Below are 17,862 nucleotides of genomic sequence, written 5' to 3' on the forward strand. Positions count from 1 at the left end.
TTTGTTGAAACCTGGGAATGTCACCCAGTTCACTGCTCCTAATAAATGTGACAACACAGCTCATCAGGGACTTGGTAGAAGTTTAATTAGCTCTTCTCTGTTCTGTGCTCCTGGGAAAGTGATGGGAGTTACCAGGTTGCCCCTTTCTTTTAGGGAGAGCAGCCACTTGTCACAGCACTGCTTTATTTTACTTCATTTGCCAGGTAGATGGTAGCTTGCTTATCCATGGAATAATTTTCTAGATTTTTGGTCTGTTTTGGCAAGATGCCATAGATACAATGCCAGTGACTGCATATTTATATAAATTATATCTATCAGATTTTACCTAGTCTGTGGCAGTCGTTTCCATCTAAATCCTACCTTGTCTCTTTTTCATAGCATTTGCCCACTTTTATAAACATGCACCATTATTGTCTAAATAGGAACTATTCCTATTTATTCTAGAATAAATTCATATTCTAGAATATGCTAGAATTCATATTCTAGAATAATTCATATTCTATTCTGGAATAATGAATAGTTTCTATGGGAAATCAGAGGAGCGCACAAATACCATATCAGCACATGGTCAAAAATCAATTGGAAGAACAACAGAAGAATCCTGTGGCTGTGGAGGTTACGGCATCTTTACTATGAAGGCACACGTTAAGTCTGGTAGTCTCTGGACAAGAAGCCGAAAATAATCACTCTACTCTAGTAAGAGAACACCTGGTGACAGATGTTCCTGGTAATTAAGGAAAACTTCCTGCAGAAACCCTGGCAAATGCCATGATTGGGATGGAACTAAGAGCATTCTTAGCACTTGGGAAGCTTATCACCTTTCTAACCTAAATGTCAGAGTTTATCAGCTGGTCCCAAAGGAAGGTGTGGGGCCTAGGTGTTAGGGAAGTTTTATAGAGACACCAAGTGCAGAGCAAGCATTTTGAATTCCTATAACATAAAGGCCCCATAATCTTTTCAAGGCTTAAGAACATACTAGTCTTTAAATAAAAGTCATCTTTAAACAAATGACAGCGGGGCCGACCCATGGCCGAGTGGTTAAGTTCGCACGCTCCACTTTGGCAGCCCAGGGTTTCGCCAGTTTGGATCCTGGGTGTGGACATGGCACCGCTCATCAGGCCATGCTGAGGCGACGTCCCACATGCTACAACTAGAAGGACCCACAACTAAAAATACGCAACTATGTACTGGGGGGCTTTGGGGAGAAAAAGGAAAAAAATAAAAATCTTAAAACAACAAAAAAAAAACAAATGTGTATGCACACAATATATTCAAATAATTCAAAATATGCAACCTATGTAGAGTGATAACTAGTAGACACAGGGAAAATAAAGCATGGGTAATAAATATCCTAACATACTCTGTGCCTCTTCTATCTCAAGCATGTCCAGACAAAAATTAAATTACATACTAAGCCAAAAAATTTTTAAAGGCAAGATACAATACCGAAAAAGAAAAGTGCTTATTAATCACCACTCAAGCAGTGGGGCGAAGCTGCCTGCACAGTACACAGTATAGAAATGAGTAACCTTGGTTACTGTTTCCAAGGACACTGGGCTCTTGGCTAACGAGAGCTGAGGCGGAGCTGAATGCAGTGTTGAGTCATTTTAATAAACTTGCATAAATAAACTCAACGCAGTGGTTTTCCACACTCCCCAAATCCTTATTGGTGGTAAACATAAACACTTCCACTATTAAATAGATACTTAAAGTAGTGAGTATTTTTCATAGCAAAGGCTTTTGGTTGATGTCTGCTGTATTTTTCTCTTTTGCACCTCCCATGGAGTGACTAAACCTATCATACTTCGTAAGGTCAGCAGTGATTATACTTAGGAATTTTATCCGAGGCTTTCTGGAATATATCTAGGAACGGAAACCAACCTAGTTAACAGATGAGCATACTTTTTAAAATGTCATTAACACAACTAGAAGAACCCACAACTAAAAATATACAACTATGTACTGGGGGGGTTGGGGGAGAAAAAGCAAGGGGGGGGGGAGGGAAGAAAAGTCATTGATACACAAGCCACTGTGACAATAATAGTCCAGACAGCATTTCCAAAAAATGTCTCAGCAATGTAAATTCCGTCAAACTGGGAGATATTCTTCTGGCAAAGGTAGATTCTGTTACCATGGTCTGTTATGGAAAGTACAAGGCCGATTAGAAGCCTGCTTGAATTGTGGGGCCATGCTGAAACTAGGTGCAGCTCAGGCTGAAGCAGAGCACAGGGGCCTCAAGAAAAGCCTGCTGGGAACCAGCCTACTTGTGTTGGTCCTAACCCCACCAGCCCTGTGAAGGCAGAGGCTCTGGAGGCAGCAATGCAGAGACAGCCGTCTTGGTCATTAGCAGGGGAGATGTATGGCAACAAATGAGAAAAACAGGTTTATGTCGTCAACACTGCTCTGTGCATTCTGGTGCACAGCAAGGTAAAGCGGAAGCCTCCTCAACAGCTATTTAATGAAAATGTTCTATACCTTTCTTGGAGAAGATGGAGGGGAAAGCTGTAAAATGGAACAAAACTGAATTTCCTCAAACTTTGTCCTGAGAAGGAAAGATAATCTAATTATGTAAAGTAGCAATTACATAGACAAAAACAACTTCTTCAGTTTACAAATAAAAACAGTCTAGGTCAGACAGCCTAAGTCATACTAAGTGAAACATACAAGATTCAAAATCTCTTCATAAAGCATGTAATCAAAGATTCAGAGGAATGTGTGTCCTAGATTGGCATGTTCTTCCCAGGAATAACACAGTCTGTAACCACTTGGCTTTTTTTTCTGATTTTACGCATTCAGTTTAAGTGGCAAAGAAAATTCCCAACACCAGAGACCGTGTTCAAAATTGTTCAAAAACAACAATTTTCTTCCAATGCTTCTAAGTCATGTACTTCTACCATAAATACACGTTTTTCCCATTCTCACTAGGCCAGGAACTCCACCTTCTAACACCGAATTAATTTTCAGGTCTCTCATACAGATACAGCAGTATTGGTCCCTATGTGGTCATTTCTGGAAATTTGGACAGAGGCCACTCCACAGAGATTTCATTCAGCTGCCTTTCTAAATCTTGTCTGAAAAAAATACCATGTTCACAGTCTGTGTGTGAGGTCAAACAAGGTTTTCAGTGAAGCTTCCTGAGGGGAAGGCTATTCGTCCAGATACATAAGGATTTGGGCCTCTGTCAAAACGAACCTTCTTCACTGCAAAGAGCCCAGGCGTGTGTCAAGGAAAAGTCGTCTTGAAAGTTGAGTTTTAGAAATGAATGAAAGGAGTAGAGAACTTGTTTAGCTACAACAAAGCTGGTAAATCTGCTCTCACCTACCTGCCACTGTCCAGTGGAGATGAGCAGAATGTTTTCTATAAAAAGATAGAACGTCAGTTTAATCACAATTTCCCCTTTTTATTCATTTCAGATATTGACAAACATTCTACTTCACAGGACAGTAAGTGTTCTAGATATAAACAAACACTGGCTCGAAACATTCTTGCCAATTCCAGTCCTACAGCGATAATTTATTTTTCTCCAAATGTCAGTTCTTCACAGCTTCAACACTGCAGCAGCGAATCATTCCTTAGACAAGGAAAACCGTGGTCCATATTGTGAAACATCTTAAGAGATCTAGAGACAAGCTAGCAAACGTTCGGTGCCACATGCAGTTTGAGGGCAACTTTACCTCAAATCCCAAAGACTGGCAGCGGGAGCTAGGGACAAAGCTCATCTGCAGGAATGACAGGGAGCTTTCCGCAGCTTTTCTCTCCCTCTGCCTCTTAGGGAATTCTTCATGGAGCTTCACGGAGGTGAACTTTGCAGTACTCGCATTCTGTTTATTGGTCCCTGTCACCCAATGGCGTGGGACAGAAAAAAAGCCAGTTGGTACTTCACAGAGGAACTTTTCAGAGCAAATCAGGAAGGATAAGGCCAGGAGGTTTTGGTTCAACACAGTTGATCCAGAAGTTGGCACAGCTGGCGTGATACTGGTGTCCTCCATATGCCAGCTTGAAACTGTCTGTTTCTGAGTTGAATGCCTGCCAGAAACAAAGAGAGATGTGGGGCAAGTCAGGCTTCTGCGCTAAGAGCTGATCAGCAACCAGCACGTACACCTCTCCAGGTCACGGAGGCTGAGGCCAAACGGGCACACACACAAAAGCTGAGCAGGTGGCTCTAGGAATTCAAGGCAGAAAGTTTTTCACTGCTAATTAAAGGTATAAAAAAATCTTTACCATCAAACCCAGTTTCAGCAAAAGGAGGCCAAATCTTTCACAGAAAAGGCAGCCAGAGGCTATGGGGGGCTGGGGGGACATCACATGAGGAACTAAAATGGCCAAGGGCTGGGGATAATTTTTACCCCTCATTGTGCTGAAGGGCGCCCTTCCCCTAAGGCTGGCCTTTGACAATCCCTTAAATTTCTGTGGCTGACTGCAGTCCTATCATGAAAGAAAACAAAAGATTAGAAATCTCTTAGGGTCGGGCCGCCCGTGGCTGAATGGTTGGCTTTGTGTGCTCTGCTTTGGCGGCCCAGGGTTTCCCTGGTTTGGATCCCTGACGTGGAGCTAACACCGCTTGTCAGGCCATGCTGGGGCAGCACCCCACATAGCAGAGCCAGAAGGACCTACAACTAGAATACACAACTGTGTACTGGGAGGCTTTGGGGAGAAGAAGAAAACAAAAAAAAAGAAAGAAGGAAGATTGGCAACAGACGTTAGGTGCCAATCTTACAAAGAAAAAATCTCTTAAGAGTCTAATGTCATTGGGAGCTGATAACTGAATTGACATAATTAAAAAGTCCAAATAGGTGTAGGGTTTATATATATATATATATATATATATATATATATATATAAAGATATTGAACACATAAGAGTTACTTCCAGATGAGGACATAATGCTTATAGGTAGCCAGCCCTGGTGGCCTAGTGGTTAAGATTCAGTGCTCTCACTGCTGTGGCCTGGCTTCATTTCCCAGTCCGAGAACCACACCACCCGTCTGTCAGTTGTCTTACACTGCTGGCTGCGTGCCGCTGTGACGCTGAAAGCTATGTCACTGCTATTTCAAATACCAGCAGGGTCACCCACTGTGAACAGGTTTCAGCAGAGCTTCCAGAGTAAGACAGACTAGGAAGAAGGACCTGGCCACCCACTTCCCAAAAAATTGGCCAGGAAATAGCCAAAGAATAGCAGCAGAGCATTGTTTGATATGGTGCTGGAAGCTGAGAGATGGCGCAAAAAGACCGGGCCGGGTTCCACTCTTGTGCACACAGCGGTGCTAGGAGTCGGAATCGACTGGGCAGCACTAACAACAAATGCTTACAGTAAGTTACAACCAGCCCGTCCTACCCTCAACCACTTCCTGGGTGTTTTCTAAAGCACTATAAGTAAATAAATAAAACAAAACTTTAAATCCCAAACAATTTGTTTTTGTCTGATAATAGCCAAATCCTGCAGCTCTTTGAGCTCATTCTGCGTCACTACAACTCCCAGTCTTCAGAAGGTGCTCATTCTATTACCCTGTTTATGACAGAGAAAAAGAACCACAACACCAGAAGCCAATTATGAGACACAAGCATGCAAACAAGACAGAAGCGGACCCGCACAGACACATTAGTTGATTAAATCAAACGTTATGGGAAGGAAAATGACTCAGTAAAGGATTCATGATTGGAACGGTTCAGGATGGCAGTGGAGTCATCGGATTTGCCTTCCACACTCAAAATTAAGATGGAGATGCTAAGAAAATGTGTAACTGGTTCATACTTTTTTAGGATGTTCTTCTGCAGGCTTCTCTTCTTTCTGAAATAATGTTGAAACCATAACGTCAACAAAATTCCCAGAACAGGGCCTCTTGCCTCCAAACACATCAGGTTAGCCTCTTCTCTTTACCACCCCACCAGGCACAGGGTGCTGCGGGCCCAATGCGAACAGCATGCTCATTCCAAAGGCAAGATCTGCATCCGTTCCCTCGACAGCGTCCCCCACTGCCCTTTTGAAAGAATGCATCTGCTCCTGTGGTCAGAGTTCAGAGCTTCGTCAAATCCCTGCCTCCGGTCACAGCCCTTGCAGTGCAAAGGGCTGGAGGGGGCTGTTCCCCAGCTCCTATTAGGGAAGGGCTCTGCCATCTGCAAAGGGAAGGTGTGTGACTTACCCGGCTCCTCGAGTCCACGTTTAAAAGGCACACCCCACAAGCAAGTTCCTGAGCATTTTTAATCCCAGGCCGTAGCATACAAGAGGAAAAATCCAGTGAATTTTCATCTGGCTGTGAGGACAAGACAAATGGGTAAGAATCCAGCAATTCCAAATGCTCTTGGCTTCACTTTGATCACTCATCTGCAAAAGCTCAAGCAGCAAATTAAGCAAAGTCTATTACCACCAATACAATTAATCAATTTCCCACATGTATACTGAGTACCTACCTGCTGGGTTCTACGTGCTGGGGATGCTAGCTTGAGTGAAAAAAGTGGCCTGTCCTCTGAGAATTCACAGTCCAGGGTGGGGGCCAGGTGGGTACTGGGCAACACAGTGCCGTGAGAGCCATATTAGGAGTAAGTACCGAGTGCCAGGGCACATGGGGCAGGGAGCGGGAGGTACTCACCTCAAGCCAACGGAAGGAAAGGAGCCTGATGGCAGAGAATGCTTCCTAGAACTGAGACACATCCTGGCTGAGTCCTGATGGGTGTATGCTAAGCGAAGGCAATGGGGCAGGCTGGGCGGGGAGGGCAGGATATTTATTCTCCATCGAACAAGCAGCACAGGCAAAGGCCTCTGAGCAGAAGATCGGGTATAGGAAGAAATGCAAGCTTAGGAAAGGAGGTAGGGGATGAACTGGGGCATGAAGGCCTTGGAAGGAATATGAGGGGTGAGACTTTATCCTGGAAAGCCATTAAGGGTTCTAACTGGATCATGACAGGATCAGGCATGTCTTATGGACAGATTCCATAGTTGCAGTGTAGGCGATGAATTGGGAGTGCAATCCTCAGGTATAGGCCTCAGTTACACGGCTGTTGTAGTGATCCAGGAGACACATACTGAAGGTCAGAACCAAGGCAGCAACAGTGGGGAATGGAGAGAAATGGACACATGAAAGAGCTATGAAGGCAGTAGAATCAACAGGCCTGGGGCATCTGCTAGGGGAGAGGCTTGGGCAACTGACAGGATTCACCGGGCACATGAGAGGAGAACCAAGTTTGGAGATGGAGACCGGGGAGAAGAGCTCAGTTTGGTACAAGCTGAACTGGAGCTGCCTGTGGACAGCCAAGTTCTGATGTTGTACAAGCAGGCAGGTGGAGATCCAGGCCCAGCGCTCAAGAGGGAGAGACTTGGAAGTCATCAGCTATAGACAGTGACTACGACAGCAGCTGATAACTTAAGCCCTTACTTGTGCTAAGCACTACACTAAGCTCTTTACATACATTATTTAATTCCTTACAGTAAACCTATGAAACATGGAGAGTGTAACCCAATGATTAAAAGGGCAGGTCCCAACTTTGGAAAGCCATTCATTTCTTAAAAGTTAAAATGTACATTTATGGAGCTGACTCGGTGTTACAGTGGTTAAGTTCACACATTCTGCATCAGTGGTCTGGGGTTTGCAGGTTCAGATCCCAGGCACAGACCTAGCACCACTCGTCAAGCCACACTGTGGCGGCATCCCACATAAAACAGAGGAAGACTGGCATGGATGTTAGCCCAGCAACAATCTTCCTCAAGCAAAAAGAAGAAGATTGGCAACAGATGTTAGCTCAGGGCCAATCTTCCTCAAACACACACACACACATACACACAAAATACATTTATTATATGAGCTTGCAATTCCTATCCTAGATATTTATCCAAAAGAAATGAAAACCTACGTTAACAAAAGTCTCATACAGAATGTGTTCATAGTGGCTCTATTCGTATTAGCCAAAACTGGAAATAGCATGTTGTCTATAAACAAGAAAATGGATTTAAAAACCAAGGTATATTAATACAATGAATATTACACACTGATACAAGGGGTCAAACTGATACAACATAGATGAATTTTTAATACGTTAGGAAGCCAGACACAAGAACATATATACTACATAATTTCATTTATACAAAGTTCTACAACAGATAAATCTATGGTGATGGAAATCTATGGAAAATAGATCCATGGTTCTATTTGGAATGAGATCACAGGATTGACTGGCAAGGGGCAAGAGGGAAGTTTAGGAGGTGATGAAAATACTCCATATATGGATGAGTTGTGGGCTACGTGGCTGTATGCATTTGTCAAAACTGATCCAACTATTCATTTAAGATCTGTGCATTTCATTGTATGTAAGTTATTCCTCAATTCAGAAAAACACTTGAATAACCAAACCAAAAAAAAAAAAAAACTCAAAGCAAAAAAATGATTCAGAAGAGTTAGATTTTTAATGCGAAAAAATCTGATATACTTAAACCAATTTATTTTGCTTATATATGCCCTAGAGCAGAGTTTCTCAAACTTGGCACCACTGACATTTTAAGCTGGATAATTCTTTCTTGTGGGGCCTGTCTTCTGCACTGTGGAATGTTTAGCAGGATCCCTGGCCAATTTGGGGGCAAAATCACCCCCGGCCCCCACCATCAAGAACTGATTTTCCAAAGAGGAAGAAGTATGTGCATACAACCAATACATATATACGAACACACACGTCTAAGTTTAGCGTAAACTTTAAAACTGACATGAAGGATGTGTAGCACAGAATTTACAAATAATAAAATATGCAATCATCCTTACTGCAAATTCCATATAGTTTCCTAATTCTCACAGAATGATTTGATTTTTGCCCAACTCTTGGATCCATAGTCAACCTACATGCTTGCTTTTTTTGGAGGAAGATTAGCCCTGAGCTAACATCTGTTGCCAATCCTCCTCTTTTTGCTGAGGAAGACTGGCCCTGAGCTAACATCCGTGCCCATCTTCCTCTACTTTATATGTGGGATGCCTACCACACCATGGTGTGCCAAGTGGTGCTATGTCGGCATCGGCGAACCCTGGACCGCCGAAGCGGAATGTGCGCACTTAACCGCTGCACCACCGGGCCGGTCCCTGCTTGCTTTCTTGAAAGAGTGTAGTTCTGACCTGAATGTTGATGTTTTCATGTTAAGGACTAAGACCAAACAAGACAGATTTCAGAACTTCACTCGTCTGTCAAAGATGTGAGTGACTTCTTTGCTGAATCAGATAATAGTTCTCAAATACTGGAGACTATTTCCTTAACTTTTTGCTCTATTCACAATACAATGGCTACAGACACAGCATACTTTTAAGTTTAATCTGTATTAACATTCTCTATCATCTTCTTAAGTCTAGACAATCAACAAAATCAAGCCCTGATTTGTAGCATTTGCTGATTTCCATGGTATAAATAGTCCCACCATGGTTGATTTCAAGCTACCAGCGTGAGGTCACTGAACATGGAGTTGGGAAGAGATGCCTGCAGTTCCATAGTGTAGTATTTCCACATATGGATATAACAGACTAGGGAGAGCAACTTCCCGGTTTGTGCAAGACTGTTCTGGTTTTAGCTCTGAGGAAATCTCTGAGCAAACCAGGACAGTGGTTGTCGTAGGACAGACATAAATAACCTCAAAAGCTAAGGACTAAGCAGGCGGGAAAGGAAGTGAAGATGGAAGGGAGTTGAAAGGTACAAAGTAAAAGGGTCAAACAATTGTCCTGTCTTGAGCACCAAAAACAAGAGCAGCCCAAGTGACGTGTGAGAAAGTTGGACGGTTACCACTTTGGGCTCAGAAAGATGTCTGAATTTAAGATTGCACAGGCCTTGCGGTCTGATGTGGTCATGCAAGTGGGTGGCTGAAGGGAGATGGGGAGAAGGGTCCTGGAGTCCAGATGGTCAAGGATCTGGGAGCCTGGTGCGCTGGCTGGTTTTCCTCATGGGTGCTGAAGTGACCCAGGATGATGGCAAATTCCTGCCAAAATAATAGCTACATTTTCTATAGTTATTTTAGGCTGAACCACTGAGGAGTTACTATACTGTTTTTGCATGTGAAAAATTGTATTGTATTATCCTTCCCCAGAAAAAAAAAATGGCTTCTGGGGCCGGCCCCATGGCTGAGTGGTTAAGTTCATGCACTCCACTTTGGCAGCCCGAGGTTTTGCTGGTTTGGATCCCGGGCATGGACATGCTACTGCTCATCAAGCCATGCTGAGGCGGCGTCCCAGACAGCACAACCAGAGGCACTCGTAACTAGAACATACAACTATGTACTGGGGGGCTTTGGGGAGAAGAAGGAGGGAAAAAAAAGAAGATTGGGAACAGATGTTGGCTCAGGTGCAGCTCAATTCAGACGTGCCAATCTTAAAAAAAAAAAAAGGCTTCTGCCTAGAAAAATGTGTACATTATATATGATGTTTCCCATCCCTAATTTGAAATAATGAACCATGTACTAGCGCCACAAATCTTTCTTAAACTAACCTGAGCTATCCATTCAGATCACACCTAGGGAAGGAAGGAGCGAACATTCTCAGAGAAAAGGGGACGCGGACGGTTTTAGCTGTGCGCACGAGGACTCTGATCAAGGGGACTGAAGTAAACCTACCAGGCCTTAGCCCAGACAGAGAATAATTCTTCTTTTTTCTTTTTTAGTGCAATCATGGCCATTTTGGTCAAATCTAGAAGCAGGTGGCACTATCACATGTTTGCTGTCCAATTCTGTCATCTGTAAAATGGTAACACTGTCACTTGCCCTCCTTCCCTCCCTCAGTTGGTGTTGGGACCTTCACAGATATATAAAAAGTATTCTGGAAAGGGTACAATACTCTAAATGATTATCGCAATTATTCACTTTGACAAATAAAATCTAACAAGCTTTTTGAAGAGGTTAAAAATATAGTAGCACTTCTGTCATCTACATTATACATATTTATCATGTTACTGAATAAGGACTATTTGAGAAACAATTAGAATCTGGGAAAACTCTGAATCTTGAAATAAACCAAATTAATAAAAAAGTCCTTTAACATCTGTTTATCAAAGGCATAAGGGAAGCAAATGAAAAGATCATACTGTAATCTCCGGTAAAAATCATAAGGCTCTGCATAAATTACCCTGTGGTCAAATGAATCTTTCAAATGATAAAATTAACCTTTATAAATACACATCTATAAGGAGGGGATTGCTGTAGTACATAGTAACAGTGTGACACCAATCAACGGCTGTCATTCTATAAGAAAGTATGCCCTCTACATGCCACCTTAAACTGAACATCATTTAATTAGCAAATATTTCATGCATTTAGTAAAGACAAAAAAAATTATACATGACCTGCATCCACTGACAAGTCCTAGAGTCAGAGTGGGATATATAATCCTGAATCTTCAGCCAATAATAAACTGCTAAAATGGTGTCCAAGACAATCATTATTAAGGAAGAAGAGTTTGGTAGAAATTAGTGTTCTTCACCAATATCCTCATTTCGGTCTGCCAGACAAATGGTAGAATGGGCCTTCCCTGTCCTCTTAAATTAGGCATGGCTGTGTAACTTGCCATGGTCAATAGACTATGAGCATAAGTCCCAAGTGTCACTCCTGGAAGAAAGCCTTTAAGACCAATGAGCTATTTGTCATGTTCCCTTGACCCTCCCATGGTGACCAGCTATGTTGCATTCGGTGGAGGCTCTGTCAACCCAGACCCCTGAGTGAGAAGAACATGGCAGAGAGAGCCCTCTAACTTGAGATGGACATGTAGCAGGAGCAAGAAATAAAGCTTTGGTATTTTATATTACAAAGATGGGGGAGGGGTTGTTTGTTACTGCAGCATAACCTAACCTAACCTGACTCATATAAAGAGCGATCTACACATAGGTTCCACAAGCAATTCTGTACTTTTGGTTTTGGTTACAATGTAACCATTTGGGTTACAATGTAATCATTCTTGTTACAATGTTTTGAATAATTTTTCCTATGGCTGCTATAACAAATCAGCACAAATTTAGTGGCTTAAAACAACATAAATTTATTCTCTTACAGTTCTGGAGATCAGAAGTCTAAAGTGGATTGGCAATGCTGTATTCCTTCCAGAAATTCTAGGGGAAGAATCTGTTTCTTTACCTTTTCTAGTTTCTAGAAACTGCCTGCCTGCACATTCCTTAGATGGTAGTCCCATCTTCCATCTTCAAAGCCAATAGCTTGGCATCTGCCAGTCTTTCTCTCTCTGCTTTGACTGTCATGTTGCTTTTCCTCACTCTTAGTCTCTGGCCTTCCTCTTGTAAGGATCCTTATGATGACACTAGGTCCACCTGGATAATCTAGGGTAAGTTCCTCATCTAGAGACCCATAACTTAGTCACATCTGCAAAGTCCCTTTCACCATGTAAGGTAACAAACCCACAGGTTCTAGGGATTGGGACATGGACACCGTTGGGGGACATTATTCTGTCTGCCATCTCCACCTCCTGTCAACTGAGAACAGCCATGCAGAGACGTGATGAAGATGCCGTCTCCAAAACATTGTGTAGACTGGCAAGATGGCAAAAATGCTATCATTTATTTAAAAAAACTATTCTCCTGATGGACCACAGCAATAGGAAGCAAATACTCTGAAATTCACTGCTTGTTTAACATTTTCATGAAAGGAAGGACAAAAGACTTTTATTCTACTGAGGATAACAGTGGAATCAAAGAACCTGCATGATTCTCCAGTGACTAGAGGTCAGGAGAATAAGAGTCTCGTCTCTCGTCACAGATTTTATATGGCAAAAATGGATTCGTTTTTCTTTCCAAGACTGAGTCTTTCTTGTTCCAAACCGACTGAACTTCAACCCACATCCAGGAGATAAAACCTTAGATAACAATACATTCATCTCACTAAAATAGATGATTTTTACCTCTTTAGAAAAAACCAGTTCCTTCACAGTCTGTGCCCAGAGGAGATATGCTTCTACCACAAGAGGGAGTTTTAGTCTAGGGATAAAGGGAGTACTAGAAAATTTTGTTAATAAAACTTGCAGCTTAAAGAAATATTAAGGAGCCACACTATGGAGTTTCAGACTGTGTGCTCTGCTTTTCCTAGCCCAAGCATCACTACTGCGATGTGGCACCAACATTCTGGAACTTTCTCACTGGAGAAAAGTGACACAGCCACCTTTTGATGGGATTAATTTCATGGAGTCTTCATGGGGAGAAACCAGTCTTTTTTAGCATCTTGGAAGCTGAGACTAAAAAGTACAGATTTTTAAATGATGATGTGCTTTCAAATCCCAGATTTGTCAGTTTCAGGCAAGTTTCATCTTCTCTGAGCCCCAATTTCTTCACCTGTGAAAACGAGGATTACGCTACTGACCTCATGGGACTGTTACAGGGATTAAATGAGAATGAATGTAAAGCATATAGTGCAATGTCTGGCAGGTTCTAGGTGCAAAATAAACAATAACTATTATGTTAGTATTACTGGAATCAAAGAACCAGACTGGCAATTTGGTTCATTAAGGAACTTTAAATTCTACCTAAAATGAAGCAATGGTATAAAGAGTTAAAAGCTCCCTATACAAACGACCTCCATCATGCCTCTCTCCAGCAATGACTTCTCTGCTGTGAGCCTCTAATCCAGAGTCCTTGGAATTTGTATAGTTTTGTTCTAATGGAATTGAAGATGTTGGTTTGTGTGTCACTGACACTTATGCATCTATTTTTAGAGTGAAAGCTTCTTCATGACAGTCTCATCTTCTACTCCTTCTGTAGAATGTATGCTATTCCTCATGCAGTGGGCAATTAAAGTAAGTGCCAGAGACCGACAACTACCAGTTATCAAGAGGAAATGACATGGTATAATCAGGAAAAATACCTGAGCAGAGAATGACTGTTTTTCTGTCACAGCCAACCTGGTGAAAAAGCAGTTATAACTGGAAGAGCATGGGTAATGAGAGAAATGAGTACTTGGTGGTGTTCATGTACAACGTACAGTGCTTTCTGCGGGGTCTAGGTGCAGACTAATTAATCTCTATACCCTTACCTGGTGTCTAAAAAAATGTCAGGCAAAATCCCTCACTAGCATCAAGATGTGGATGCTAGAAACGGATGTTCCTAACAGGAGCCGGAATAAGAGGGCACGAATGCCTGGCCACTCTTCCCACGTCCCTCCGTTTTTGCCTCACTGAGGGACTTAGAACCACCACAAGTGAACAGGGCAACAGTCACAAGTTAGATGGGTGACAAACCCAATAGGCTTCCTTCGAAATTACAAAATCAAATTCCATGGCTTCTTTAAAAAAGTCTGAACAAAACTAATCCTTGGTGTAAAAAAATTAGAACAGGGATTATCTCTGAGTTGGGTGGTAACAATGAGGAAATGAGGAACATAAGGAAACTCTCTGGAATGGTGGACTATTCCAAATCTTGATGGGGCATGGGTTATATGCGGCATGCATTTGCATTTGTCAAAACTCACTGAATGGTATAACTAAGATTTTTGCAGTTTACTGTATATATATCTTACCAAAAAAAAAAAAAGAAAAGAAAGAAAGGTCTGGAGAGGCAATCAGAGTGTGGAAGGCAAGCCTTTCTCACGAGCAGCTATAGCATCGCAGGAGCTTGGAAGTTTGGGAAGATGTACAAGGATGAAACTGGCTTCCATCTCACCCACTGACAGGAGCTACCTCAAAGAAGTAAACACATGACAACAACCCAGGCCAGGATTCTCCCTAATTATCCTTTGCCCCAGATTGAAAAGGACTAATACATAATGAGCTTGGTTAATGCGCTTTGTGTTTTTTAATACCTTTTCTTCAAAGAGTTTGTGGCAAAGAAAAATGCTTTGCAATCATAGCCATCTTTTTGTAACAGCACCAGAAAAGAAGAGATGGGTTTGTATTTGAGAGTTCGTATAGAAATCTAGTTTTCAAAGCATTAATTACAACGAAAAACTGATTACCACCAAAACAAAGAACCTTAAAATAGGGGCCCGCCCCGTGGCCAAGTGGTTAAGTTCTCGCGCTCTGCTTCAGTGGCCCAGGGTTTCACTGGTTTGGATTCTGGGCGCAGACATGGCACCGCTCATCAGGCCATGTTGAGGCAGCGTCCTGCATGCCACAACTAGAAGGACCCACAGCTAAAATACACAACTATGGACTGGGGGGATTTGGGGAAGAAAAAGCAGGGAAAAAAAAAAATCTAAGTGGAGGGGCTGGCCCAGTGGCGTAGTGGTTGGGTTTGTGTGCTCGGCTTTGGCAGCCAGGGGTTCGTGGGTTCAGATCCCGGGCACAGAACTATACATTGCTCATCAAGCCATGCTGTGGTGACAATCTACATACAAAATAGAGGAAGACTGGCACAGATGTTAGCTCAGGGACAATCTTCCTCTCAAAAAAAAAAAATCTAAGTGGAAAGGGGGAGGCTTTTAAGCTACTCTGTTGTCCTGGAATACAAATAGAGGAAAACATGTACAGAAAAGAACTTGACTGCTTATATCAAGTTGCTGCCAGGATAGATTCCTGGTGTTTCTTCTCATTAACCTTGATGCTAAATAACAACCCACTCTCCCCAAAAAGGCTTTTGCACATCTCTGGTTTTACCCACCCAACTTGCCCATTTCAAGGAGGCAACAGAGTGTAGAGGCTGAAAAAGCAGACTTCTGACTTTCAGATTGAATCCAGGTGGGTCTCACCAATATCTCTGTGCCTCAGTTTCTTCATCTGAAAAAGGGGGAGAATAATAGTCTCTACCCTCAAGACCACTGTGAGTACTAAGTAAACCACATCTATATAAATAGCTACAGTAAGCACGCAGTAAAAGTTGGCCAATGATGATACTCAGGCTTAATCTGGTCCATATTAGTACAAGGTCAGGAAGCAGAAGGTGGGTAAACTAGGAGAGACCCAGACGTATACTGATTTTAGATTAGCAAATTAATTAAATTAGTAAATTAGATTAGTTAGTTAGACTCCTAACGCTTGGCCTTAGATATCATGTTGCTATAAAAACATGGAACAAATGGGTTTTGAGGTAAGACCCTTGTAAGACTGAGTAGCCAGGCTCTGATGAACGGCAATGCTAACAGTGCTCTATGATAGGCGACTGGTAACTCATCCTGCTCTGTCCCACAGCCTCACAGGCACCCTCGCACACATCACTAGCCAACCAACTTCATTCGTGGCTGTAGCTTAGCAACGTTTTTTAAGAAGACCAGGGTTTCATCACCCAAACACAACCCGATTACCATTTTGGCATATTTCCTTCCAGCCCTGTAATAACAGTTCTGTGTTATTTCAAACTTTGTGCTCCTTTAAAAAATGGCTGAATAAAACACCCTATGAAGATTCACACAATTTATTTAGCTAATCCTCTAGGCTTGGACTTCTGGGTTATTTCCAATTTTTCACTTTTACAAGGAACAACTTGTGCATTTGACTTGCTTCTTTTTGTGAGTTTGTATTTAGAACTGTTGCTTTAGGAAGTTTTCCTAGAAGTGGAATTACTGAGTCAAGCACTCTGAATGTTTGTAAATCCTTTAATTCATTCAGCTTTTACCGGGTATTTACACAGTGGCCGGCGCTGGGCTCACATTGAGAACAAAAGATCAACAAAATGTGGTCTTGCTCCTTGTCCTAAAGGAGCTCACAGGCAGGGGGAAAACACACTGCCAAACACCTCTTCCATAGGGTGGTACCAATTCATATTTCCTAATAGATTCCCTAAGGAATAGTCCACATTTTAGCACATCAACGCTATTAGGATTCAAATAAACAAACCACACAAAAACTGGGCTTATTAGGAGTGAAAAATGAAGTCTTGTTTTAACTTGAATTAATGTTTACTGATAAGCTATGCCTACTCTTCTACGAATCACTTCATGTTTTTGCTCAGATTTTTACTGGGATGTTGGTATATTTCTCATTGATTTCTATGTTTTCTTTACAGAGCAAAGACATGAGTCCATGATCAGTATGCAGTGCCACACTTTTTCCTAGTTTACCATTTAGTCTATTTTTTCCACACACAGAATGACCTTCACTAATTTGTACTTGGAGCTATGCCATTAGGTCTATATGGAGAGATTTCATAAGAAACTACTCAATGAAATCTGTTGCTTTATTTACTGAAAGGATATTTTTGAAGATACTGTAGGTTTTATTACTTTTCTCTTTATGAGAACCCACAAAAGAAATTTCTTTCTGATATTAGTACCAGAAATAATTGCACTTATCCTGAGTAGCGGGTTTACTGTGAGGTTGTGAACAGTCAGTCGTGGACCTGATCAGGTCTTCTTTACATCAGTTCCCGGGAAGGGTAATGTCAACTGTCCAGCTCACCACTAGCAAATGCAAGCATTTTAAAAGTGCACATTGGGGCTGGCCCGGTGGTGCAGTAGTTAAGCTTACACGTTCTTCTTTGGTGGCCTGGGGTTCGCTGGTATGGATCCTGGGTACAGACATGGCACCGTGTGGCAAGCCATGCTGTGGTAGGCATCCCACATATAAACTACAGGAAGATGGGCACAGTGTTAGCTCAGGGCTAGTCTTCCTCAGCAAAAAGAGGAGGATTGGCAGCAGTTAGCTCAGGGCTAATCTTCCTCAAAAAAAAAAAAAGTACACATTTGTGTCACAATTTCATTCCTGGTTTTCTCTTATCTTCCCTACTTTCATTTTTCCCTTATTTTCCTTATCCATTTATCTAAAAAATTTAAATCAGTTATTAAAATTATGAGGTACAAAAATGCGTATCTAGTTTGAAAAAAACTGGAAGGTTCAAAAAAGTATAAAACAAAAAGTAAAAAGTCCCACCAAACACTGTGTTAGAACATAACGAAAGAAAGGACACAGTCCTACTTTTAAGGAGCTCACAAGCTAGTGGGCAAGAAACAAGTGAACACACAATTATCAACAAGCGAGGTAAGTGCTATGA

General features: G+C 42.0%; 1 protein-coding gene across 30 annotated transcripts in view; it reads right to left on the minus strand.

Annotated features, from left to right (window-relative positions):
• Positions 1-3,379: 3,379 nt before the first annotated feature.
• Positions 3,380-17,862, minus strand: part of SYNRG (synergin gamma) — an 84,470-nt gene continuing 69,987 nt past the window's right edge. For 15 of the 30 annotated variants that reach the window (XM_070227598.1, XM_023652988.2, XM_023652983.2 and 12 more), the window contains 3 exons: positions 6,141-6,251; positions 5,753-5,788; positions 3,380-4,026 (listed from right to left, as the gene is read on the minus strand). In XM_070227598.1, the coding sequence (XP_070083699.1) occupies positions 3,895-4,026; positions 5,753-5,788; positions 6,141-6,251 (279 nt within the window). In that variant the 3' untranslated portion in view covers positions 3,380-3,894. Of the gene's footprint in view, positions 4,027-5,752; positions 6,002-6,140; positions 6,252-17,862 lie in introns of all 30 variants that reach the window. The other 15 variants (XM_070227600.1, XM_023652986.2, XM_023652985.2 and 12 more) reach the window with 2 other exon arrangements.

The sequence above is a fragment of the Equus caballus genome, chromosome 11, assembly GCF_041296265.1.
Source record: "Equus caballus isolate H_3958 breed thoroughbred chromosome 11, TB-T2T, whole genome shotgun sequence".
NCBI classification, from domain to species: domain Eukaryota; kingdom Metazoa; phylum Chordata; class Mammalia; order Perissodactyla; family Equidae; genus Equus; species Equus caballus.